Source organism: Meriones unguiculatus, chromosome 1 (assembly GCF_030254825.1).
Source record: "Meriones unguiculatus strain TT.TT164.6M chromosome 1, Bangor_MerUng_6.1, whole genome shotgun sequence".
NCBI classification, from domain to species: Eukaryota; Metazoa; Chordata; class Mammalia; order Rodentia; family Muridae; genus Meriones; species Meriones unguiculatus.
Window position 1 is genome coordinate 25,531,293 of NC_083349.1, and position 24,317 is coordinate 25,555,609.

The 24,317-nt window shown below is 56.6% G+C and overlaps 2 protein-coding genes across 35 annotated transcripts in view; one reads left to right on the forward strand and one right to left on the reverse strand.

Moving 5' to 3' along the window:
* Nrxn2 (neurexin 2) overlaps positions 1–5,860 on the forward strand; it is a 110,611-nt gene extending 104,751 nt beyond the window's left edge. For 19 of the 33 annotated variants that reach the window (XM_021638458.2, XM_060385342.1, XM_021638459.2 and 16 more), the window contains one exon: positions 3,856–5,860. In XM_021638458.2, the coding sequence (XP_021494133.1) occupies positions 3,856–4,742 (887 nt within the window). In that variant the 3' untranslated portion in view covers positions 4,743–5,860. The remainder of the gene's footprint in view (positions 1–3,855) is intronic. The other 14 variants (XM_060385369.1, XM_060385388.1, XM_060385372.1 and 11 more) reach the window with 1 other exon arrangement.
* Positions 5,861–8,881: 3,021 nt separating this feature from the next.
* On the reverse strand, positions 8,882–16,443 carry LOC110549333 (solute carrier family 22 member 12). Of its 2 annotated transcripts, none has more exons than XM_021638420.2 (10): positions 15,461–16,443; positions 14,114–14,217; positions 13,595–13,749; positions 13,349–13,517; positions 11,696–11,819; positions 11,450–11,565; positions 10,612–10,826; positions 10,117–10,225; positions 9,698–9,901; positions 8,882–9,138 (listed from the first exon to the last, which is right to left on the reverse strand). In XM_021638420.2, exons 1-10 carry the CDS (start codon positions 15,860–15,862, stop codon positions 9,075–9,077), a joined length of 1,662 nt encoding a protein of 553 aa, XP_021494095.1. In that variant the 5' UTR covers positions 15,863–16,443; the 3' UTR covers positions 8,882–9,074. The 2 variants fall into 2 exon arrangements, with proteins under 2 accessions (XP_021494095.1, XP_021494096.1); XM_021638421.2 differs by lacking the exon at positions 15,461–16,443 and adding an exon at positions 14,825–14,849.
* Positions 16,444–24,317: the final 7,874 nt, after the last annotated feature.

Consider the following 24,317-nt stretch of genomic DNA (forward strand, 5'->3'; position numbering starts at 1 on the left):
GAATGGGGACTGTAGGGATAAGGCTGAGATCTGGAAAAGGAGCCAGGGAAGGAGATGGGGCCTGGAGGAGAGAGATCTAGGAAACCTGTGTGCCCTGAAGACTAGTGAGTTGGAGCAAATGGTTATGTGAGCTGCACAGGCTGGGAAGGATATGTGTGGTCCAGGCCTGAACCCACCATCTGCCCTCACCCAGCTGGAGGCAACAGGTTGGTAAAGAGCCAAGATCTGTGTCCTGGTCATTCTGATGAGCTGTACTCTAGGGAAGAGTAACAAGACCTCACCATGTCCCCAGTGATGGCCAGCGGCTTGAGGAGCGAAAGCCAGGTTAGGGAGAGCCTTGACCCTGGAGCTCCTGAGGACACTGGTGACTCAGTTTCCGATGGAAACGGTAAAAGGCAGGGCTGGTAGAGGCTGGAAGGCAGGCCTGAGGTCAGGGAGGAGGCATTGCCAGGTGTAGCCCTTAGCAGTGCCTGTTACCCAAGATGGTGGAGCAGGAGGCTGTGTAAAATTCAGCCCGTAGGTGCTCCGTGCTTCCCCATGCACCCGGCCCATCTCGGAGGGAATGCCAGGGGATTTGCCATTCACTTCCCCTCGAGGAGCAGAAGGACCTCAGCTCCGTGCCAGGCCTGCTGCTGGCTGCTAGCAAGATGGACATATGGGACTCGGGCCTTTGGGCCTATCCTGGCAGTGAGTCAAACCTGAGCCTGTAAGAGGGAGTAGGGAGAAAGTGTCAGAGGCACCAGGAGCAAAGCCGTATCTTCTGGAGGCAACCTGGAAAATGAGGCATTGGCTGGATTCTAAGCATGTGTGAGCTATCCGTAGGGAGTCTGTTCTGAAGAGAAGGCAAAGGTCAGGAGGCAGCAGGTAGTGAGGGTGAGCAAAGAGGACCTAGATGAGCTCAGGACTCACGCAGGGAGACTCTGCTATGATTAGGCCCATGCTGCTGCTGCTTGAAGGGCCGTGAGCTTTCCTGCCAGCAGCTTGGGGATGCCGGGAGTGGGAGGAACATGGGAGTAGGGTGGGGGAGGGGGATGCACCATGTTTCCATATAGACTGGAGAGCCCCTCAGGCCAGGCTTTAGTGAGTCCGAGGATCAGCACTCTAGAAAAGGGCATGTCCCTAGTACCGTGCTGACACTTCCTTGGGTCTCCAGTGATGGTTAGCTGGTTGAGGACCATAAGCCAGGTTAGAGTAATTTTTGACCCTGGAGTTCCCACTAGTGGCTCAGTCTAAGATGGGAAAGGTGGAAGGTAGAGCTGGGACAGGGTAGCAGCAAGGCCGGGCCAGTGGACGGGAAAGAAGCGCTGCCAGGCTTAACTGGGCTCACCACCCTCATTTCATTTATGTTGGTCACATACCCTAGGCCAGCTAGAACTTGGTCTGTAGCTGAAGATGACCTTGAACTGATCTTCCTGCCTAGTGCTGGAATCACCAGCATGTGCCAGCATGCATGACAATATTCGAGTTTTCTGGATGAGGCCCGGGGCCCAGTGGGGGCGGGACTTGTCTGTAATCACGCAGGAATTCAGGTGACACACATGTAGCCTCCAGGCTGTATTCTCAGGTGAGCAGCCTTGTCGGTCTCCTGGGGATGGTGGTCCAGGCTTTCCTAGCTCCTTTCTTGGCCTGGGGGGGTGGGGGGGTGGGGAGGTGTCACAGAAGAGACTGGCCAATTTGTTCATTCACCTAACCTGGAAGTTCTGCCCTCTCCAGGCCTCCATGTCCTCATCCACTGGCCACTGGGGGTTGAAGGTTGGGATGTAACTTAGTGGTAGAGCAGAGTGCCTTGCCTGGCATCAGCGGAATTGGGCGGTGCTGACTGCACAAAACATTCTGTGTTCTTGGTTCATTTCAGTATGGCCAAGCCAGCAGAGGGCTAGGAACTCTTTAAACTTTGCGGTGTAAGGGGGCCTGATGGGATGTGCAGCTTGAGTTCTTGGTAAGGTCTCTCCCTCAGCGGCAAGGGAGAGACTGATGGAGCTGCTGGTTGGAAGGGTCGGCAGAGGGGTATGAGAAGCGAAGGCAGCCAGAAGGCTGGGGTAGGCAGAGCAGAGAAGGCTCTGGTTGTGAGGCCTGGCTGGGGGATCTGCTAGTGGAAGCCCTGGGATGATTACCATACAAGGGTGGAGGGCTGTGGGTGCAGGCACGGAGTGAAACAAGCGCTCAGGTAGGGATGGGGCGCAGGCTGAGGTGGAGGTAGAGCCGGAGAGGAAATCTTCAACTTTACTAGCGAAAGGACTAGAGGCAACCTCCAAAGCAAGAGTCTGAGCCCTCCTTCCAGCCTAGAGCTTACTCAGCTTAAATCTGCCAGAGGTCAGAGGCTTTCTGCTCTTTGGTTAGTGAAGAGGCCCAGGGGACTGACGGGAGTTGTAGTTGATGACCCAGAGACTGATGGGAAGTGTAGTTCATGCCCCCTGAAGGGGCTAATGGGAGCTATAGTTACCGCCCAGCGGGAGCTGATGGGAATTGCAGTTTCTGCCTAGGGTGCTAAAAAGGGAAGAATTACCCACTCCCTACCACAAGGCCTTCCCGATTAGTTATCCTGGGCCCTATTTTAGCTAGCGTGTCCCTCCCAGATGGCTGTGTATGTATTTTCTTTTCTTTTTTTTTGCTTTTTCCTTCTTTCCGTTGTTTTATTATTGTTTTAACAATAATAAGAGGGCCAGAGGCAGTCACAACCTGGCCAGGTTCTGGCGGTCCATGGGGGTTCTGGGGAGGGGGTGGGGGGAAGTCAGTGGGGGTCAGAGGTGGAGGGTGAAGAAAGTGGAGAGTTAGGTTTAGCTCAGGAATCACGTGACCTATGCCCCCACTCACTCTTAGCCCTCCCCCACCCATTCCCAATCCTCCCCACCTCCATGCATCTTCTGAGCATCTCACCACCTCCCAGAATCCTATGGGGCAGGGCCCAACTCCATTGTGCCTTATCTCCCTGCCCAACGTTTCACGGGTGCATTCCCCATTCAAAGTCTCCTTTTGCATGATCCACCGATTTTAGCCCCCAGGTCCCTGTGCCCATGGCCCTCTCCCTCCCCAAGAACTCACACCACATAGGCCTGCCACCATCCCTCCTTTCTGTGGACTCTCCACTGACCCTGTTCCTGCGATGGCAATGAGTGGTGCCATTCCCCAGCCCCAGCTTGCACTGTGCAAACGTCAGCCTCGTGTTCAGTGAGGGGGAAGAGGGCTCAAGAGAGGGAGGAGAGTGAGCGTTCTGGAGGAGGCAGGCTGTCCAGGGAGTAAATCAGGGAGGGAGATACCAAACAGATAGACAGAAAACGTTGTACGGAAAAGTTGTTTTTTCTTATTTTTTTTCGGGAGAACCCGCTTACACAGCTCTGTTTGTAATTTTTTTCTTCATGCTAAAATCACACGGCCTATTTGTTGATGTAAGTTGCCTGAATTCCGTGGTATGCTATCTTCTTTTTTAAAAACAAAGCAAAAAAAAAAAAAAAGCAAAAAGAACTATATATATAAAAAAACCCTAAAAGATATTGTCGTTAGGTTTGTTTAAATGCTGCTGTTGTATGTTTTTAAAGTTTTAAACCAGTAGAAAAAAAATTCCGTTTCTTTTCAATTTCCTTTCCTTTCTGTTCCGTTTGGTTTCTTAAGACGAAACAAAAAGACCAAAACCCAGAGTCGCAGAGCCCGCGCGTGGGGTGCCCAGGGCATCCGAGCCGCAGCCCGCTTAAAGCGCAGGCGCCGGCCGGCTGGCGGGCGGGCCCGGCCCGCGCTAGTCTCCGCCAAAGCCGATTGAACCGATTTGGGTGTGAGGCTGTTGTTTCTCTCTCTGTGCCGGCCGCCCGCGCCCCGGCCCCCGCTGACGCCCTCTCTTCTTTCTTCTCTTTCTTCTTCTAGGAGGAGAGTTAATATTGCCCATTATCACGGAGGACTCCTTAGACCCCCCTCCCGTGGCCACCCGGTCCCCCTTCGTGCCCCCGCCCCCCACCTTCTACCCCTTTCTCACGGGCGTGGGTGCCACCCAAGACACCCTGCCCCCGCCCGCCGCGCGCCGCCCGCCCTCGGGGGGCCCGTGCCAGGCCGAGCGGGACGACAGCGACTGCGAGGAGCCCGTGGAGGCCTCGGGCTTCGCCTCCGGGGAGGTCTTTGACTCCAGCCTCCCCCCCACGGACGACGAGGACTTTTACACCACCTTCCCCCTGGTCACGGACCGCACCACCCTCCTGTCGCCCCGCAAGCCCGCACCCCGACCCAACCTCAGGACAGATGGGGCCACGGGCGCCCCCGGGGTGCTCCTCGCGCCCTCCGCCCCAGCCCCCAACCTGCCCGCGGGCAAAATGAACCACCGAGACCCGCTGCAGCCGCTGCTGGAGAACCCGCCCCTGGGGCCCGGGGTCCCCACGGCCTTCGAGCCGCGGCGGCCGCCTCCCCTGCGCCCCGGCGTGACCTCAGCCCCCGGTTTCCCCCGTCTGCCCACAGCCAACCCCACGGGGCCGGGGGAGCGCGGCCCGCCGGGCGCGGTGGAGGTGATCCGCGAGTCCAGCAGCACCACGGGCATGGTGGTGGGCATCGTGGCGGCGGCGGCGCTCTGCATCCTCATCCTCCTCTACGCCATGTACAAGTACCGCAACCGCGACGAGGGCTCCTACCAGGTGGACCAGAGCCGGAATTACATCAGTAACTCGGCCCAGAGCAACGGGGCGGTGGTGAAGGAGAAGGCCCCCGCTGCCCCCAAGACGCCCAGCAAAGCCAAGAAGAACAAAGACAAGGAGTATTACGTCTGAGAGCGCCCAGTCCAGGCACCGCGCCCCACTGCCAGCTGCTCCTCTCGGGAGGGCCCGGGAGGAGGGTGCGGCCCCTCTCCCTGCAGGGGGACCTGGGGACCCTCCCCCCGGCTGCCTCAGGCTTCTCCCACGAAGAGGAAACGCAAAAAAAGAAAAAAAAAAAGAAAAAAAGAGAAAAAAGAAAAGGAATCTACGTGCTCATCCCCTTCCCTCCCGCTGCCCTCGGCGCCGCACTGTCAGCTCTGGGCTGGCTGTCCTCCGCCCTGCGCCTGTCAGGCAGGGCACGTGCTCACAGCCCTGGGTTGACTTATTTTTTTAAGGGGGGTAGTTTGATTTTGGTGGGGCTGGGCGGGAAGGAAGACTGGGGTTTTGTAAAGTGTCCACTGCGCCGTTCGTTTATTGGCCCCGATTTTCTTCTTCCTCCCGGTTCCTCCCGCCTTCCTTCTCTTTCGAAGAAGCCCTCTTGTCCCGGTCCAGGCTTGCTCTGTCTCTTGTCCCTACCCTCCTACACTGCCCCCTTCTTTTTTCTTTTCTTTTCTTTTCTTTTTTTTCTTTCTTCTTTCTTTTTTTTTTAATTCTGTTTCTCTCTGCTTCCCTCCTTTTGGGTTTCCAGAGGTGGGAGGGTGGGCCCACAGCGGCCCAGCTTGGGCGGCTTGGGCCGGGCAGTGGGCTTCATCCCCCTAGTGCCCCAAGTCCCCTCCTGAGGAGAAACTCCCGCCTGGGGGCTGCCCAGGGATTGGGCTTGGACCTGGCCAAGGCCTGTTGTGTGTGTCTCTGCCGGGGCAATGTGCATTGCTGGGAAGCCGCTGGAGGAGCTGGGTGGGGGGTGGGGGGAGGGGAAAGGCAAATGCAGATATATATTAAAAACAAATAATCGAGGCGTCAGAGCTGCGGTCGGTGGCACCAGCTAGCTGCAGGTGCAGGGGATGGAGGGGCTGAGGCTGTGTCTGCCGATGGCTGGGGCTGCTTCTTCCGCCCATGGGCTCCCCCGCTCCCCCAGTTTCGTTTTGTTTTGTTTTTTTTTCTCTTTGTTAACAAATGTGTCTGAGTCTTGGAAAAAAACACCCCGAACCCGGAAATGTGTGGGAAAAAGAAAACAAAAACTTTCCAAATTCCAACAGTCCTGTGTAGTTTGTTCCAGGTGGGTGCTGTTAGGTCCTGGGTCCCTGCCCTGGGCCTCGGCCAGGGTCTGGGTGGGTTTACCTCATCCATGTATTCAGCGTGTGAAGCTGTGTGTGCCATTAGATGACAGCTTGTCGGCGTTAGTTCTCTGCCTCTACTACCTGGGCCCTGAGGATGGGATTCAAGCATCAGGCTTGATGACAAGGGGCTGTGCCCACTGTAGCGTCACTGAGCCATTTGACTGGCCCGGCCTCCAGACCTTTGCGTTGAATATAGCGTTGGTCTCGTGGACAACTGTTGACAAGTATGGACAACTGGTAGGAGAGCTGTTCAAGTGTCTGCTGGGTGAGGCTGAAGGCCGCAGACATCCATGGCTTGTGCTTCTATGACCTTAACTTCTCAGACGCCATCATGTGGCCCTTTCAGGAAGGCTGCCATCTTGTCCAGTGTTTGGAGGGAGGTAGTCCTCCTGCTGGCCAGCGTGGCAGTTCAGGGCCTCGAGGGTAGCAGTGGCTGATCCCCTCCGAGGTCTTGGTTCTCTGTCCTCTGGCTGTGCCTCTCCCTCCTAGCTCTGCTTCTCAGCTCTTTAGTGGGCCGCCACCCTTCAGTGCCTGACTCCAGGGTTGGCCTCTCCTTGGCCTCCTGAACCCGCCAGCTTCCTGCCCTGCTTGCCCTCCCTGCTGCTTTTGGTCTGGGAGCCTGGGGTGATCACAGGGACTGTGGGAGTCTCTGACATGGGGCAATGCTATCAGGGTGTCCTGTCCCTAGTCGGTCATGGCGTCACCCCTGGGGCCTTGTGTTACTGTTCTCTGCTCAGAGCCCAGGCTAGGCTCCCTGTTCTCCACCTGCGTCCTTAGTCACGGAAAACAGACAGCAGGAGAATGGAAGGAACGCCTTTACTCTCACTTCAACAATTGTCCTGTTGGCCCTGATCGAGGCAGGCTGTACTTTAGGGGTTGAAAGGGTGGCTTCATGGCTTTGGTCGCCATGTAACCGGAACTCCGTCTCCCTCTCTGCATCAGAAGGCCAAGACCTGCCACTCAAGGGCTTTGTTTTCTAAAGAAGGAGTACTGGAGGTGGCTGTTGGCTCAGTTTACCTTTCCAAGTGGCTCCTCCACTGGAGGATATCTCAGCAGCTTTGAGGTTAGAAAACCCCATAGGAGGCATTAAAAAAAGAGAGAGAGAGAGAGAGAGAGACCACATCCCAAACGGGTCCGGGCAGCAGCCTCGAGTTCATGCCTCTAGCTTTGTGAGGTAACTCTTTAGACGTGATGATGGTGTCACTCCCCAGAGTGACAGAACCCTTTGTCCTGAAAATTCTCGGCCACCAGCATAGAGCCCGTTCTGAATCTAGATAAGGGAGCAGCTCTGACCTGCTTGGGAAGCTAGACTTCGGAGGGAGAGAGGGGGCTCTGCCTCTGCCCTGAGCTCTGCCTTCCGGAAGCGTCTAGCCACTCTGGAGCCCAAAGCAATGCAGCTGGGCTCCTGGCAACAGAGCACGATTGTCCTGAGGCATCAGGCAGTATATAATCTTAGTTCTACCCTTTTGTCTGGGACAGTATCACTAGGAAGTGTGTGTGTGTGTGTGTGTGTGTGTGTGTGTCTGTCTGTCTGTCTGTCTGTGTCTGTTGTGCAGCCTTGTTCCGAAGTGTCTGGGGCAGCCACACACGTGGATGCAGAGACCCAGTGTGGCTCGGTGCAGCTGGGGGGGGCATCTGCTGACCCACTGGACAGCACCCTGTCTGTGGGGTGCTGTGGTTCTTTTCTGTGAGCATTCCCAAGGGAGCCCAGAGAGTCTTGGCTGATTCTGAGTGGGACAGTGGGCCTGCTGCGCGCATGCCTCTCCGCCTAGATGGCACTGTGGCCAGAGCAGGGCTCAGGAGAGCCGCAGACAGGCCCTTGCCTTCTGATTCTGCCTCCTCCTCGATGTGTGTTGCGGGCAGTCTGTTTCTCAAAGCCTCTGTTGTCCCATGTGTGAGAAAGGACAGCACCTCACAAGATGCAGATAGGCATGGCAAGAGAAGGCCCATGAGAGGGTTTGGCAGTAGCAGCTCCCAAGCCTGGCCCAGAACACAGGAAAACCAGAAAGCCAGCCTTGGGAAAGTCTGTCTGGTGAGGGGCCCCAGTCTTTTCTCCTGCCCTGCAGACTCTTGGAGAGCCTTGTGAGCTCGTGAGGGGCTGCTGTCCGGCCTCAATCTGAGCCCTCCAACAGGCTCTGTGTGTGAGTGAGGATGTGGGGCAGGGACCAGTAACCCTCAGGGAACGTATATGCTGGAGGGTGAGAAATGGCAGATGTGTGGCTCTAACCACAAGTCACATGGCTACCAAAGTCGTGGCTTGTTCCTGAACCCTGGAAGGAGGAGGCCCTTGGAATAGGTCTAGAGGCCTAGGAGAGTGTCAGGTGGGAAGGTAGGAAGGGACCCAGGCAGAGGTGGTTGGGGGGTGGGAAGTGCGTGGAGGGCAGAGAGGTTGGAGAGGGGCTGGGCCAGCTGACCGAGGACCTCAGTGACACTGAGAAACTGAGACCCCTTCATGCTGAGCTAAAGAAGAGGATGGCCAGTTCTGAGTCATGGGGCAGGTAGGGTGGTGAGCAGCAAGGGATCCCTTAGTCTCGGCTTCTTTCTGGCAGGCAGCTGCGTAGGAGAGTCCGAGTAATGGCAGCGTTTGTGGTAGCCTTCTGTCATTCAAACTGTCCTCTGCCCCATGTGTTGGAGGAGGAGGCAGCCCTCTACAGGGGTCCCTGTAAATGGAGCTCTTTGCTTCCCATGGCTGTCTTCAGGGGACAGAAGAAGCCATCTCCTTTGCCTCCCTCATCCCTTTATCTTCCTCCTGGTCCCTCTCTCTTCCTCCTTTCTTCTTTCTCTTCATTTTCCTTCTCCCTTTCTTTTTCCTCTTCCTTTTCATTCCCCCTTTCTTTTCTTTGCTTTTTCTTTCTTTTTTTTTTTTTTTATAAATTATTTATTTGTGTGTGGCATTGGGGGAAGGGGCACGTGTCCATGTGGAAGCCAGAGGATGGCTTTGTGGAGTCGTTTCTCTCCTGCCCACCATGTGGGTTCTGGGGATGGAGTTCAGAAGGTCGGCCTTGGAGGCGGGTGCCTTTGCCTGCCAGTGCCAGCCCTGCCCTTTCCCTCTCTCTCCCCCTTTTCTTCTTTTCTCATCGTTGTAGTCGTGGTCCTCCTTCTCTGGTCCTATCCTGGGTTCTCCCGGAGGCTACAGCTGCGTAGACACCAGGATGGTGCTGACTGCTGTGTCGTGTGTTGCCTTCTTCCCTGACCTGTTCAGGAAAGACAGGGAAGTCTGACTGTAAGGAGCAGACGGACCCCTGTCTCTTGACCCACGTCCATGCTCAGGGCTGAACCTCCGCCTGGGGCTCAGGTCTGAGCTTGCTGAGTACATCGAGGTGGGGTGGGCGGTGACAGCGTTGCCAGCCACCCTGTAGCTGTAGTGGCCAAGTCTGCTACCTGTGAAGACCAGAAACCCCTGTCCCACCCCAGGACCTACCCCTGCCGAAGGCCAGCTTCCTAACCTGCACTCTCTCTTCCCCCACCTCCTTCTCTCCCCGCCTTTTCCAAGGTGGACCTGAGGGCGGCTGGGCCATTTGTTCCTCCACGTGGTAGGATGAAGGGCAGAGGCTTAAGGTCCACCTGCTAGCCTGAGTCTCCACTCTCCCAACGTGCTGTGTAACTGGGCCATTCCAACCCTCCCTTGGCCTTTGCTTTTCCCCCTGTTGAGTGAGAGGGATGACACCCCCCCCCCACCTTGGGCTTCTGTGGAGGGACGGGGGAGGCTGGGAGAAGGGCGTGAAGAGGCGGTGCCCGGGCTGATCTACTCACTGCTTCTGGATGTCTTGGATGGTGTCAGGCAGTGGCAAGTTCTTGGTCTCAGGCAGCAGCAGCGCGGCCAGGCCGCTTATCACCGGCACCGTTCCGTACACCAACAGGGGCAGCCAGGAGACGTAGAGGCCCAGCAGCCGCACCAGGGGCCCTAAGATGGCGCCCCCTCGGGCTGCTACCTGGCCCAGGCCCACTGCTGTCATCCTGTGGAGGCACGTTTGCCTGGGCGTCACGCTCTGCCTACCTGGAGCCTTGACCTTTTGGCCTGGCCTGACTCCACTAGGTCGAGGGGGGCCCACTGAATCAGGCAGGGTGAATGGGGATCCCCAAGACTGCATGGAAGGGAAACCCACGGGGGTCTGCAGGTAGCCCTTCCCTCTGGGCTCCGCGCTCTCTCCTTGAGCCGGTGACAGCCTCACCTGAGCACAGTGGGGAAGAGCTCGCTGCTGAAGATGGTGACGCAGGTGAAGGCAGCCCCCAGTGACCCCAGCCCCAGCACAGCCAGAGACGAGCGAAGGACCCCCATGTCTGTGGACAGTGATGCCGTCAGCGGAGCACTGTCCTGGTTCCCTGGGCCGCCCCCTGTCCGATTGGCTGCTCTCTTAAATGTTTCTCCGTCATCCTTCAGTAACTCATGGCCCCAGCGTACCACCCTCCAAGCCCCTCAGAGCCGGACCCCAGGCGTCCCCCTGCCTCCTTTCATCTATTAGTAAGTTCTGTGTTAATAGCTCAGCCTTCCTCATCTCCCCTAAAAATCTACAATCCCCTCACTGTTTTGTGCACCGCCCTCTCTCCATACCTCGAGCTCTTTATTCTGGCTCCACAGCCTACCCCCCAGGGAGAGTAGGAGGAACTCAACTAGCATGCTGAGTTTTTGCCTCCTCCTGTTCCCCCACAGCCAGGCTGCAGCTCACCGTGGGGCACCAGTATGTTAGCCAGGATGCAGAGGCCCGACAGCACCAGCGAGCCGGCCTGGCAGTGGCGCCGGCCCAGGTGGTTGAGCAGCAGCAGGCTGCCCGTCTTCACTGGGAGGTCCACAATCCCAATGAGTGCTTGGAGCAGGAAGATATTGCTTCCCAGGGCTTGCAGGTCGAGGGCCAGGCCGTAGAAGGTGAAGCCAAAGGCAAACCTAGAGTGAGGGTGGATGGATTAGCCTGGGGTGGCTGCTCTTCTGCCTGCCCTGTTGGCCTTGTCCAAGCTCACCTTAGGCACGGGGGGGGGGGGGGGAGAGGGAGAGAGAGAGAGAGAGAGAGAGAGAGAGAGAGAGAGAGGCTGGTGGCCCCTGAGGGGCAGCCAAGCCAAGGGGAGACTGGGTATTTCTCCCTCTCCCTCTCTGCTCAGACACTGTCTTTGGGATGCTATTCATCAGCTCTAGCTTCCACTGATCTTTGCTGGGGGGCGGGGTGTAGGTTCAAATGTGGGCAACAGCCTACTTATGCCTGGTGCCTCTAAACAAGATTGGAGCAGCCTGTCTGTCTGCTGGGTTGCTTTGTGTCTTCAGCTTTTCCAGCACCACTATTCTGATCCTCCTCATTCCATCTCACCAACGCACCTGGGCCCTTAATCCTTGTTCAGCGGCCCACCTGGCCTGGCTCGTCTCCTCTGGGAGCCTGACTCTAGATAGCAAGGTCCCTGAGCTAAAGGTCATCCTAGACACATCTCTAGCCAGAGGCCCCATCCTCGGCTGCCTGGGCAGCTGGCCTGGCAACAGGCTTCCCTACGGGCGGTAGCCTCGGGTAGAAGGGCATCTACCAGCACAGCATGGAGACGAAGGTTCGGAGGCGCAGCCCAGGTGTGTGGAGCAGAGTGCCAAGCCCTGCACGAGTTTGGTCCCCACTTGGTTCCTCCTGAATGGCTGACCGCAAGACCTGTGGGAGTAGGGGCCGTTAGCACCAGGTACCCACAGGCCCTACCCCGGCTCTCTAAGGCAGTTCCTGTACAAGGCCGGGGAGAGGATCTAAGGGGACAGGGCTGAGGGAAGGCCCAGCCCTGGATTACCTCGATGGTCAGTGTGTCTCCCTCTGCCTTCTTCCGGTTGGCAGCCGCCACCCTCTGTAGTTCCTGCAGGCCCTGGTCCAGCTTGCCCACCGTGAGGAGCCAGCGTGCCGATTCTGGCAGCCACCTGAAGTGAAAGGGTGTGGGAGGGGGTCGCTGATTATGGCCCCCATTGCCTGGCCTGTATTGCCCTCCTTGTCCTTCTATCTCCTGCGTAAGGAGGTGGTTTCAGTGGAATTGGAAGAGCCAGCCTCAGGCAGCTATAGTCAGGAGAGACCATAAAGGACCATATGACAGCAGGGCCATGACTAGCCAGGCCACCTAGGTTTATCACCAGGTTTCCCCCTCACTACCCTGCCAACTTTCTGAGTTTGCGGGGGGGCATGTTCTGTAGTCCCTGAGCAGGCTACTGGATAGGGAGGGACCCCGTTGTCTCTTCCTACCTCCTTCTTGTCCCATGGCCTCACCTCAGCCTCACTCATGAACCATGCCTGGGTCCCAGAATGGCTACAGAATGGCGACAGAACCACAATGGCTGCCAGGGTGTCTTACCATTATGACATCTTTCCAAGTTACACGTGTTCCCTCCTGCCCTGCCTCCCACTCTGGCTGTGTATTGTCTTCCTGCTACAAACAGCTTCGCCACCCCTTGCCAGGGCTCAGACTAGGGCCAGTGTCTGTAACATCACCAAGCTCTTTTTGTCTGCCCCCACCAGCCGCTGATTCCGGGACCCTTGGACCCCACTGTGCCTGACTGTTTCCCTGGCTGTGTCTCAGCCGGTTCTGTGTCAGGATAGCTGACAGACTGTGACAGCTGCTCCATCCCAACTTGCTTCTCGCACTCTCAGGATCAACCACAGCTTCCCCCCCACCCCCCGCCGACGGAGCCCACCCTCCGTCTCTCTCTCTCTCACACACACACTTGGTGCACTGAAATGCCCAGCCCTCTGTGCCTTTGGTAGTGACCACCACATAGCATTGCTCCCCCCTCCACGCCTGTGATTACAGAAGCTCCTCCCCACCCAGAGGACGTGCTGCCCGCTCTGAGCAGCCACCCAGAGAGCCAACTGTTTCATATTCACCAGGCCCCCGAGCGTCCCCGAGCGCCCCCGGTTTAGAAGGGAGTGAGAGTACAGACAGAATCGGTGGTTCTCAGTGACCTGTTGGGCATCCTGGTCCCACCTGGAGAGTAGGTGGAAGAAGTCAGGCGTAAGGAGAAGTAATGCAGGTGTTTGGAGACCTGAGGCTGGGTGTGGGAGTCAAGGTGGGGGTGGGGATGGTGAAGGCTGGAGTAGGGGTAGGGATGAGGCAAGGTGAAGCAGAGATTTGGGTTCTGCAGCATGTAAAAGGGGCTGGAACTACTAACAAGGCAAGACCCCCACTCCTCTTGAGGGAGGGAGTGTAGACTGTGACCCCAGTTTGCTGCTAGGACACGGAAAGATGGCACCTGGCTTGTTGCGGGTGAGTTGGAGCAGGGGACCTGAGCTTTGGGCAGCAGTGGCAAACATCTGGAGGGCTCCGGTGGCTCGCTTCCAGCCCAGGTGGTCTTGACCCTAGAACTCCTAAACCCTCCGTCTGCAGGAAAGGAAGAGGCTCCCACATTGCCCCCTGAGAGTGGGCAGGGCCTCTTTCAAGGAGGGGGGCTGGAGCACCCACCATGAATATACAAAGAATAGGAAGAAGGGGGCAGAAACAGCCAGCTGTAGCATCCTCCAGCTGCGCACGCCATAGGCCACAGAGCCTGTCAGGACCTGCCCAAAGCTGAAGCCCAAGGCGTTCAGGGTCATCATCAAGGCACTGGCCCGGGAGGACGTCCACTCCATCACTGCAAGGAGCAAGGAAGGGGTCATTCCTGGGACCCGAGTACAGCCTCCCCAACCCAGCACCAATCAGGGGACATACACAGAGTGGCTGAGCTCATCATGACACCCGCCACTGCAAAGGCCACCAGGGAACGGAACAGGCAGTAGAGGGGCAGGGTGGGAACGAAGGCAGCTGCTGAGCCGGACACAGACACCAGAAAGTAGCTCCAGGTCAGGACTCTCCTGCGCCCAAACCTGCAGTACACACAGACAGGCATGCCATTGGCCAGTGACAAAGATCTGGGCCATCAAGGACTGTCCTGTTCCTCCCCCGCTCCCCAGATGGGGAAGGCACAAAGCCACATGTGGGGCCAGGCCCCCATTCTCTACCCATGGGAGGGTCATGAGGACGAGAAGGGTTAGCAAATGAATTCCCCTTTAGCAGGGACACTAAGCAGCAGCTGAAGGCTGGTGTGTGGCAGAGGGGATTTTAGGAATGGATATTTGAGAGAGACAGTGGCCCAACCCCCGATCCTGGAGAAAGTTGGTGAACCTGTGGCCTGGAGAGGATGAGGGGTTCCTTCAGGACAGCCTGCCTGGACCAGGCGGGCATACTCACCTATCTGAGGCATGGCCGCACACTGCGGCCCCTACCAGGATTCCAGCTAGGTAGATGGACTGGGCCATGGGTCTCAGGGCCTGGGAGTCACATACCAGGTTCCACTGGGGGAGAGAGGGACAGAGCTGAGATCAGGGGGGCAGTCTGGACAGAAGGGAACTTCGTGGGACAATGAGGTCACCCACAGGCGTAGGTGCTTGGTCTCTTGGTCTCCTGTCATCTAGGTACAGGGTCAAAGGTCAAGACCCCTTTAGCTTTATCTGCTCTCTCCTGAGGCTTGGCCTTAGCTGAGAACCTTTCCGGAGGGTCCCTTGCTTCCTCTTGTCCCCTGGGACCTTCCTGTTTGCGGGGCAGCTGCCCTTCTCCACTGGCTTGGTCCCTGTCTCTTCAGTTCTCATCTCAAGACAGGCTTTCTCTGTGTGGCCCGTGCTGCCTTGAAAATCACTCTGTAGAGCAGGCTGGCCTTGAACTCAAGAGATCCGCCTGCCTCTGCCTTCTGAGTGCTGGGATTAAAGGCGTCCGCCACCACCACTTGGATCCTTCTCTTGTTTGTGTGTGTGTGTGAATGTATCCTGAAAATGTGTGTGCATGATGTAGTGTGTGTGTGAATGTATGTATGAGAACATGTGTGTGTGTGAGAATGTGTGTATGAGAGCGTGTGCGTGGTATACTGTTTGTGAGGGTCAGAGTTCACTCTCTGGAGCTGTCTACCTTATTTTTGTGACAAGGCCTCTCCCTGAACCTGGGCTCACTGGTTAGGCTGGCTGGCTGGCTCCGGAGGCCCAGGCTGGGATTACAGTCACGCCACCACTGGGTGCGGGAGAGCCGAACTCAGGCCTTCATGCTTACACGGCAAGCAGCTTGCCGATCTACCTCCCTGGCCTGCCAACACCTCTTCCAAGAGGCCAGCGCTTGGCCGGGTCCTCTAATCACTGCCGGCTGACGCCGGATGAGCTCTGAAACACGGACGTTTGGCGCCGCTGGTTCCTGTATAACAGCAGCGCGGTTTATAGGTTCCTACGAGTGGGTGGCCTGGAGTCACAGCCCAGCCTCAGCTCCAGAGGATCCAGGAGCAGGGGTGCCACCCCGGGCCAGTCTGCGTGACACACCCCGTGGCCCAGGCTGGCCTCAGACCCACGACAACCCTCCTGCCTCGTTAGCACTGGGGCCACAGGCCTGAACCACAAACTGCGACTTCACTGATGGACTTTGGCTGCCCGCTTCCCTGTAAATCGACACGGTTGCCCCCAAGGGAGGAGGCACCTGGGGAGGTGTCTCATTTTTGAGAGCGGAACGTTTCCGCCCGGCCAACCGTGACTGTGACTTTGACCTCCCAAGTTCCGTTACCGTGGTCACGATTGTGGACGTGAAGGTGCTGTGGTCGTAGACCCAGCCGTCCCCACACGGCTCAGTGTCGGCCCGGCTCCAGTTGGCGGCCGTGGTGTTGGGCTCGAGAAGCTGCCACTGAGGTTGGCGGAAGCGCCGGCACTGGTGGGGTTGCTGATCCGGGCCAGGTGGGATGGAGATGGCCAGCAGGCTTTCGGGCCCAAAGTCCATGGTGACATTCTCATGGGCAGTGCTGTTGTCCAGAAGGTCCACCCAACAGCGATGGCGGGGCACAGCGGCTGAGAAGTTCTCCAGCATGTTCTGGGTGGTCACCCACAAAATGGGGCTCACCAAAGCCACCGTCTGGAGGAACTGAAACCTGCCCAGGCTTCCTACCCGGTCCAGGAGTTCAGGAAACGCCATGGAGTTCTCCTGGGTACCACCATCCGACTTCCACCTCACAGAGGCCAGCCCAGGACAGCGGGATCGGTCTCACCGGCCGGCTTCTCCTGAGGCTCTGCCCACGCTGGCCTCCTCACGAGCATGTCAGGGCAGCCGTGTCACTGAGTCAGAGCCAACCCAGGCTCCCGGGTATCTGCCTGCTGGCCGTCGCCCAGAGACCTGGAACCCTGTGCTGTAATCTGGAGGCCATGGGAACCTCTCAGAGACATAGAAGACCACAGCTCTCAGGAAAAAGCCAAATTTGGGGAGCAAGGCGGGTGGAGAGAGGAGTCACTCTGACTGGAATTAAAGTGTGACTAGGAGCCATTTAATAGGAGAGGGTCTAGTGATCATTTCCTCAAAGTTTAACCAGGCCAGCGGCACTGCAGATGCTGTTTCTCCCCTGCCTGCCTTCAGGGCCCGCTCTCTGTCAGGCTGTGGCGAGCCCGGGGCTGCTAGCCCTGCCACTCAGGGGGTTGGGGCTGTCAGCCCACGGTGCCCCTGCCACCTTCCATGGGACATCCTGACTGTGCTTCGAGCTAACCCGAGAGGCCATGAACACAGGCCGGGGAGAAACAGCATCTGCAGTGCCGCTGGCCTGGTTAAACTTTGAGGAAATGATCACTAAACCTTCTCCTATTAAATGGCTCCTAGTCACACTTTAATTCCAGTCAGAGTGACTCCTCTCTCCACCCGCCTTGTTCCCCAAATTTGGCTTTTCCTGAGAGCTGTGGTCTTCTATGTCTCTGAGAGGTTCCCATGGCCTCCAGATTACAGCACAGGGTTCCAGGTCTCTGGGCGACGGCCAGCAGGCAGATACCCGGGAGCCTTGGGCCTGGGGGTCTTCCCAATCTCAAAACTGGCATTATCCTAGCTTGAGTGGCACCTTATGCTTGGGGATCTGTGAGTTCCCATGTCATCCCGTCTCTGGGCTTCACTAGCCACCGGAAGCTGCCACTGCTCCTGCTGTCCATCATGATTCCCTGTACTGAGCCTGAATAAGCGTTTGACATTACCACATGCCCCTGCGTGCTTCATGACAAATGTCCGAAACTGTCTCTTCTCCAAGGCTCCCTGTCTTTTTTGTTGTTGTTGTTGTTGTTTGTCCCATCATCACCCGGTTATCAGTCTGGAATGGAGTTCACACCCCTGCAATTCAATCCCCCTGAACCCCCGCTCTGTCTCCTGCCTGGCCTGTCTGCCTCTGCTCTGTCCCCTCCACCTGTCACCATGCTGCAACACCTCACACGAAGCCCTGCCCTGACCGCCAGGGCCCTGGTCCTCTAGAAGAGCAGCAAGCGCTTAATTACAAGCGTCTCTCCAGCCTGGCCTGACTTCCATTTGAATGATTCCTTGGCGGCTGGGAGGGACTGTGTGGAGAAAATGTCCCCCAGGAAGCCATGGGAGTGACCGTGTGCATAGGAACGGTGGTGAGGGCTGGCACAGAAAGGCGGGAGAGAAGCCTGTGGGTACTGGGCACTGGCAGCTTTTGGTTCAAGGTAGCCCTGGGAGTGGAAGAGGAAGTAGGTGGTAGGTGATGCGATGGAAGGTGCACACGACCATCCCTGACGCAGACTTAAGAAAATAAAAAAGCATTTTAAATATATGATCTGTATGGGGGAAGAGCTTGTGGCCCTCCGATTGTCACTCGAAGCTACTGGGCTCGTGTCAGCCACGGAGGGCAAGAGAGAATGGTGAATCTACATGATCTGACCCTGGTTAGCCTGAGCTGAAGGTGACGCACAGTAATTCTGGCCTCAGTGGTGAGGGCTAGTCAAGGCCACCCCCAGACCGTCACGGGCGGGTGGGGACGTGGCCCCAGCTCTACACTGGGAGGCAAGGGAAGCGTCTGTGGACAGCGTGCTGCCATCACTCCGGGGCCCATGTGTCATTAGTGCTTTGTTTCGAGAAGACAGCACAGCTAGCTTGTGAGCCATTGGGACCTTGATGGCTGATAAAAGTGGGGATGTTGTTTGGAGCCGGGTCCTTGAGCCCCAGAGGGGCAGGCCCTGGAGTCCAGCGGAGGGCATGGCCCAACTCCAGAGATGAGGTTGCTCCTGAGGCCCTGAGGAATCTTCCTCTGTCATGTAGTATTGGGAAGACCAGGAGGGCTGGTCAGACAGACTGTGGGGAATGGGGACATTGCAAGTCTGAGTATGGGAGGGGGATGTGTCCTAGAGGACGCAGCTGGGGTCCCATCAGTGGTCCCTCCAGCCTGGCTACCTTTTGGATCGGTGCTGATCCTGGCCCTGTGACCGAAGGAAGCCTGCAAGTGTTCGGATGCGGCAGCCACTGGAAGGGTGTTCCTTTGGTCCCTGGTCCTTGGAGTTGAAATGAGTCTGTTGAAGAGGGCAGAGCGGTCTGTGGTCGTCAAGAGATAGAGAGGAATGGAAAGAAGACTGTGAGGTTTGGGTGAGAAGCAGGCTGAGGCAGTTGTTGGTCTAGTTCTAAAGGCTTTCAGGGAAAGGCAGGTCTAAGCACAGGTGCGCAGGTTAGACCAGAAGAGACTGGGGAGACTGGGTTGCCGATGGCCTTCGTGTCACTGCTGCCTTGAGCAGCGTTAGGCTGTAACATGGGTGTGGTTTCTAAACTCCAGTTCCGGCTATCTTTTGTCATTCTTTTCTGGGTCCTGGGGCACACGAGGGGCATCTTGACTTTCTGGCCTGATCATGCAGCAGGGTTTTTTTTTGGTGCATGCATCCTCCTGCTCCCCAATATCCTGCAGTGATGGCAGCTGCCTCTGGCCAGTAGCCAGGCAGGAGAAAGGGCAGGCCAGTCTGAGAGAACTGTGCGTGACTCAGCAAAGGCCTGGGTCACGGAGGGACTCGTCAATCCGGGAGGCTGCAACAGCCTTGGGTGGCTGTTTGTGGCTCTCCGGTGCTCTTGGCAGTCCTTTCCCCTCCCTCTGCTGTCTGGTCTTGACCACATGTATACACACTCCCGACCTCCGTCCCTTTTCGTTCCTCTTACCAGAATCAGCCAAGTCCTTTCAATCCATTCCCTGCTGCTTCTCCACATCAGCCTGTGGGGGAGAGACGCCTGCTGATGTCTGCCCCAGGTGGGTGCCCTGGGTCGGGTCACAGGCTTCCAATCTCCAGAGGATGGGAAGGCCTGCTCTCTGGTTTCCCCTCCTTTAGCTGTCCAGCGTCTCGATGAGAGGAGCTGTGAAGCCCCAGCTGTGTGCCACCCAGACGATCCCCCCAGACCCTCTGGAGCGTGGCACTCCTCGGTATCGATTGCTCTAAACGGCTCTCCTGGACATGACCTCAGGATCACCTCAAAGTTACCTGTGGAGCACCCAAGACCTGCTTCCTTCCGTGTTGATGATGACGATAAAGGTGGTGGCGATTGCAGTGAAGATGGTGGTGGTGGCGGTGGCTGTGGTGATGGTGGCGGTGGCAATGAAACAATGGTGGTCATGGTGATGACCTCAGTGGTTATAGTAGTAGAGATACAGGTGATGGCAATGGTGGTGTCGAGGAGGAGGGCGACAGTGGTGATACTGATGGTGACGTAGTGAGGGTAGTAATGATGGTGGTGATGATGGTGATGGTAGAGAAGGTGATACTTGGGATAAAAATGGCAAGGATAGACTTATGGCCAACTGTTGGGCAGAGTGCGTGGAATCTTATGTAAGAAGTGGGAAATAGTAAGAGCTGGAGAGGACAGGGTCTCCACAAGGAGAGCAACAGAAGCAGAAAATTTGAACACAGGGGTTTTCCCAGAGACTCCTACTCCAACCAAGGACTATTCATAGAGATAACCCAGAACCCCTGCATGATGTAGCCCAGGGCAGTTCAGTGTCCAAGTGGGTTACATAGTAATGGGAAGAGGGACTGCCTCTGACATAATCTGATTGGCCTGCTCTTTGATCACCTCCCTGTGGGGGGAGCAGCCTTACCAGGCCACACAAGATGACAGTGCAGCCTCTCCTGATGTGATCTGATAGAATAAGATCAGAAGGAAGGAGAAGAGGACCTCCCCTATCAGTGGACTTGGGGAGGGAGGGTGGGATCAGGAGGGGAAGAGGGAGGGACTTATGGGGGATACAAAGTGAATAAAGTGTAATTAATAAAAAATAAAAAAAATGGCAAGGATGGTGGTGGTGGTGACAATGGTGAGACTGTTGATGGTGGGAATAATGGTGATGGTGATGGTGATGGTGATGGAAACGGCTGTGATGGTGATGGCAGTTGATGGCCACTGACTCTTAGTATGCATTGGCCAGTATTCTGTGTCCTTTTCCTTGTGTTTGATCTATGTAATCATTGTGACAGTATTCCTGGGCAGACAGGCCATTCCTGTACACACATTTATAGAGGTGGATCCTGAGGCCGAGGGCAGTGAGGCCAGGCCATTGCTGCCTGTGGCAGGGTCCTGTCCTCGTGTCCCAGCCCTCGGACACCAGTTTGCCTGAAAGAAGGCTCACTGGGGGGATGTGGTACACAGCACCTCTGTTCCAGCGTCTGCCTGCTCTTCTGTCTCACTACTGTCCAAAGAGGAAGAACCCTAAGCTCCAGGGTGCACTTCCCCCGATCCTCCACCTCCTCAAGGAGCTCCAGGAAAGTGCCTGTGGTGTGCGTGGTGGCTGGGAGGCTCCACCTTTGCTTCCGTAAACCACTCACTGGCCTGTTCTAGATCAGATTCCAGGTTTGTGAGCATATAGCCCAAAGGCCCCTAGTAGGCTTCCTCAGACAGAAGTAGCCCCTTAGCCTAGGCTGACTTCCAGGGTCACCCACCCTCACAGCAGCGTTCTGCCTGCCCGTGGTCCTGGCTACCACCCAACAGACACAGGGTCCCCCTGATGGTTCTGCCGATCCTAGGAGCATATTCCGGCATTCCACAGCGCTTTCTCTGGGCTCAGACGATGGGTCGCCTGTGTCTTACTGCCCACCTGGAGGGGACAAGTGACTGGGGTGGCCAGAGGCTGACAGCTGGGCATCAGCTGGATAGGCAGCTGGACTTGGCGGTGAGTGTGCTTGTGGCTTTAACTGGGCCCTCGTGGGAGTGGCCCTTTCAGCCCCTTCTGTCCAACTCCCTGGCTCTCTGCTTCCATGGAGGGCGCCTGTGGCTCTGAACAAATCTGCCCTAAGTAGGTCAAGGAGAGCCGCTGAGTAGCTGGCACTACGCTCTTGCTCTTTCTCTCATGTGCCCAGCGGCTCCGGCAAGTCTGGCCTCTCTGCTCCGAAGGGACTTTGCCCTCCTTGCGACGTCAAAAAGATATTTCATGTTAAACTTCAACGCAGGATGTTAAGCAGTCGTCGGAATGAGGCTGTCAAGACGAGGGCTGCTCAGACAGGTTGAACTTCACACCGGCCTGTGTTCTGACGAGGGTCCCGCCCATGCTGTGACCAGCTGGTGCATTTGGACAAGGCTGGGAGGGAGTACTTCCCCATCCGCTGTGTCATCTTTTTCCGTGGCTCTCTCCAGATTCTCAGCCTGACTTGGGGATCCCTGCTTTTACTGCAGGGTACACATATGGGCTTCCTGGGAGGGTTTCGGGGGGTGGGTGGGTGGAGCTAGGAATATTCCTTCTAAGGAACATTTTTAAGAGGGTTTCAGAACGATGCTGGTTTGGGGGAGGGGACGCAAGAGTGGATTTTGGCAGGCAATCACATCTCACCAGAAACAGAGTGGTGGGGGTTAGCCGGGGGCACAGACTGGGTCTTTCACCTTGCGTTTTTGTGGACCAAGAATCTACACCCACCAAGAACTAAGCACTGGCTGTGGCTTCAACAGAGCCCACAGGTTTTCCTGAGCCAGCAGCCAGTTCTGGTGGTCGTGCACAGACAGCTGAGAGCCTGTGTGGCCTCGGTGCCTGTTCTGCTGGTTCCCGAAGAAGCCTACCACCCCTCTGCACCTCAGTGTCCTCTGGAGCACTGATAACAGTTCTGCCCTCGAGAAGCTCTCATGATGGCTGAGCACGTCAACAGCTCACACCCATCCTTGTCAAGCAGCGAGCGCACTGTCCAAGCCGTCGTTAGGATCATTAGCACGATAATTATCGTCGTTATTTTTAATTGTTTTGACAAGGCGGCTTGTAGGTAGCTTGTGGGAGCCTTTGAGGCTGAATTTGAGAAGCGCCCTGGTGAGCCGTGGTTGGCAGAGCCGGGTCGGTGCTTGGAAGCTGAGCGGAGCCCTGCACTGTTCGCCACAGACCGCCACAGGCAGGTGAAAATCTGGGTCGAAGATGACTCATCTTTTCACATATGGCTAATGCGTGCTTGGTGGCTCTGACAGAGACCTCCGGTTTTTGTCTGCTGAGGGCACCTGTGAGGCAGATGTTGCGGGAACTGGGCTCCTGAGAACCGAACACAGTTGGCTCACTCCCAGGCGTGCCTTTTCGGCAGAATTTAAAAGAGGGTTTGGAGACACGCTGGAAGCTTCCGTATCCTGTCCCCTGCAGAGATGCCAATGCCCTGTGACGAGGCCTCTGTGTCCAATCTGGAGAGGTCTTCACCCTGCAAATAGCCTTTTTCTACACTCACGCCCACACATGTACACACACAGGTGTGCAACATGGACACGCGTGCCTGTACTGCCCACCTCACACTGGAAGGACACAAAGGGCTAGAGCTTCGAGCAGATGGAATCAGAGAGGGGAGGCTGTGACCAGGTGGCCCGTTGGCCTCTTCTCTTTTTTCTCTTCCTTCCACCCATCCCTCCCTCCCTCCATCTATCTACTGGCCTCATCCATCCATCCATCCGTCTGCTGGTTACTGAAAAGACAGCTTGAGGGGCTGGTGTGTGGCTCAGTCAACAGAGTGCTTGCTTAGCATAAAACCCTGGGTCTGATTCTGTGGTGCCGGTAATCCCCGAAGTATGGAGGTGAGGAAAGGAGGATCAGCGGTTCAAGATCATCTGTGGCTACAGAGAGCTTGTGTGGATGAGAGAGGCTGTCACATACATACATACATACATCATACATACATCATACATAGAAAAGCATGTGTTGGGCCTTGACACAGAGCTCTGGGGGGTGAGTGTCCCATCGGTGTGTCCTGAGAGGAGGGCCCCGAATGTAGAGCCATCTGCTCACTTCTTCCATGAAGGCAGAGTCTATCAGGGTAAGGGATGGGATGGAGGGAGAGGTGAGAGGGCCTGGGCAGCCCGGCCTCCCCAGGGAGAGCATCCATGCACACTCTGGGCTGGAGGGGTGTGCACAGCAAACCCGTGAGTGAAGTTGGAGCTGCCAAGTTCATAGCACTGTGTGCCAAGTGGGAAGGGCGGCAGGGGAGGGATGGGAGCCTGGGTAGACGCAGGCCCACCCACATAGGACCCTGGCTGAGGGGGCGTATCTCGGAAGGTTTTAGGACTAAACCCTGAGTGGGATTGTGGCGGGCATCTAGAAACTGTTTTTTGGGTTTTTTGTTCTCTAAAAAGCATCAACTCTTCACTTGGCCCAACAAGGAACAGCAAAGCCTGTGGGCAGGAGGAGAGCCTGAACCCTGGGTGAAAGTGGTTATCTGTCATGTGGAAGCTGTACCCTGGAGCTGACTGTCTGTAGCTACCCAGTTTGCTCTCCTGGGGAGATTAACATATATAACAGTATCTTCTCCAAACAAACAAACAACAACAACAAAAACCAACAACAACAACAACAAAAAACAATCCAACAAACTCATCTAAGGATTTCTAAAAGAATGCTCTCTTTCTGTGTGTGTGTGTGTGTGTGTGTGTGTGTCCGCAGAGGCCATAAGGCCCTGGATTCCACCGAGTCACAGGAGGCTGTGATTCACGTGCCATATATGCTGAAAGCTGAACTCCTCTGCAGGAGCAGTCTGCATCGTCAGCTGCTGAACTCCGACCCCCCCCCCCCCATAACAACGTAAGGACCACCTTCAGGGTCAGCTGTGTTCCTGATGGGGCCCCATCCTGACCACAGCTGCTTAATAACGCACACCTCTCACTCTGCCCTGAGTCCTCCTTTATTCAAAGCTAAAGCTTCTATCAGCACCCCGTGGTGAAGCTAGGGGACACTGGACCCCTTTACCTGTTTATCTTCCCAGTGGTCTTTTCATCATTCTTTGTCTCTTTAACAGTGTTCGGGGCAGGTGGCAGATCCAGCTTCTTTGGGTCCCTGGAGTCGAGGCTATAGCCTAAGACTCCAGTTACGGAGTGGGGTTAGGTGGGGTGGGTGTGAGAGAAGGGAGGGCTTGATGATAACCCTTAGCCTTCCAGATTCCACGGCCAAGTAGAACTCAGTGCCATTGACCCAGCGAGGACTGCCCGAGGTCTGGGGAAAGCTGAGAGTTCCCTGTGGGCCACTGTGGAGGCTGAAAGGCCAATATTGTGAAGGGTCCGCAGGGCACAGGCGGTGCTGGGAGGGTCCTGCTGCTGTGGCCGTGTCCCTGACTCTCGGAGCCTGGTGAGAAGGACCAGGGCAGCCAGGGCCTGAGTCTGCGCCAGAGCTGGTCACGCGGCTGAGCTGGCAGGT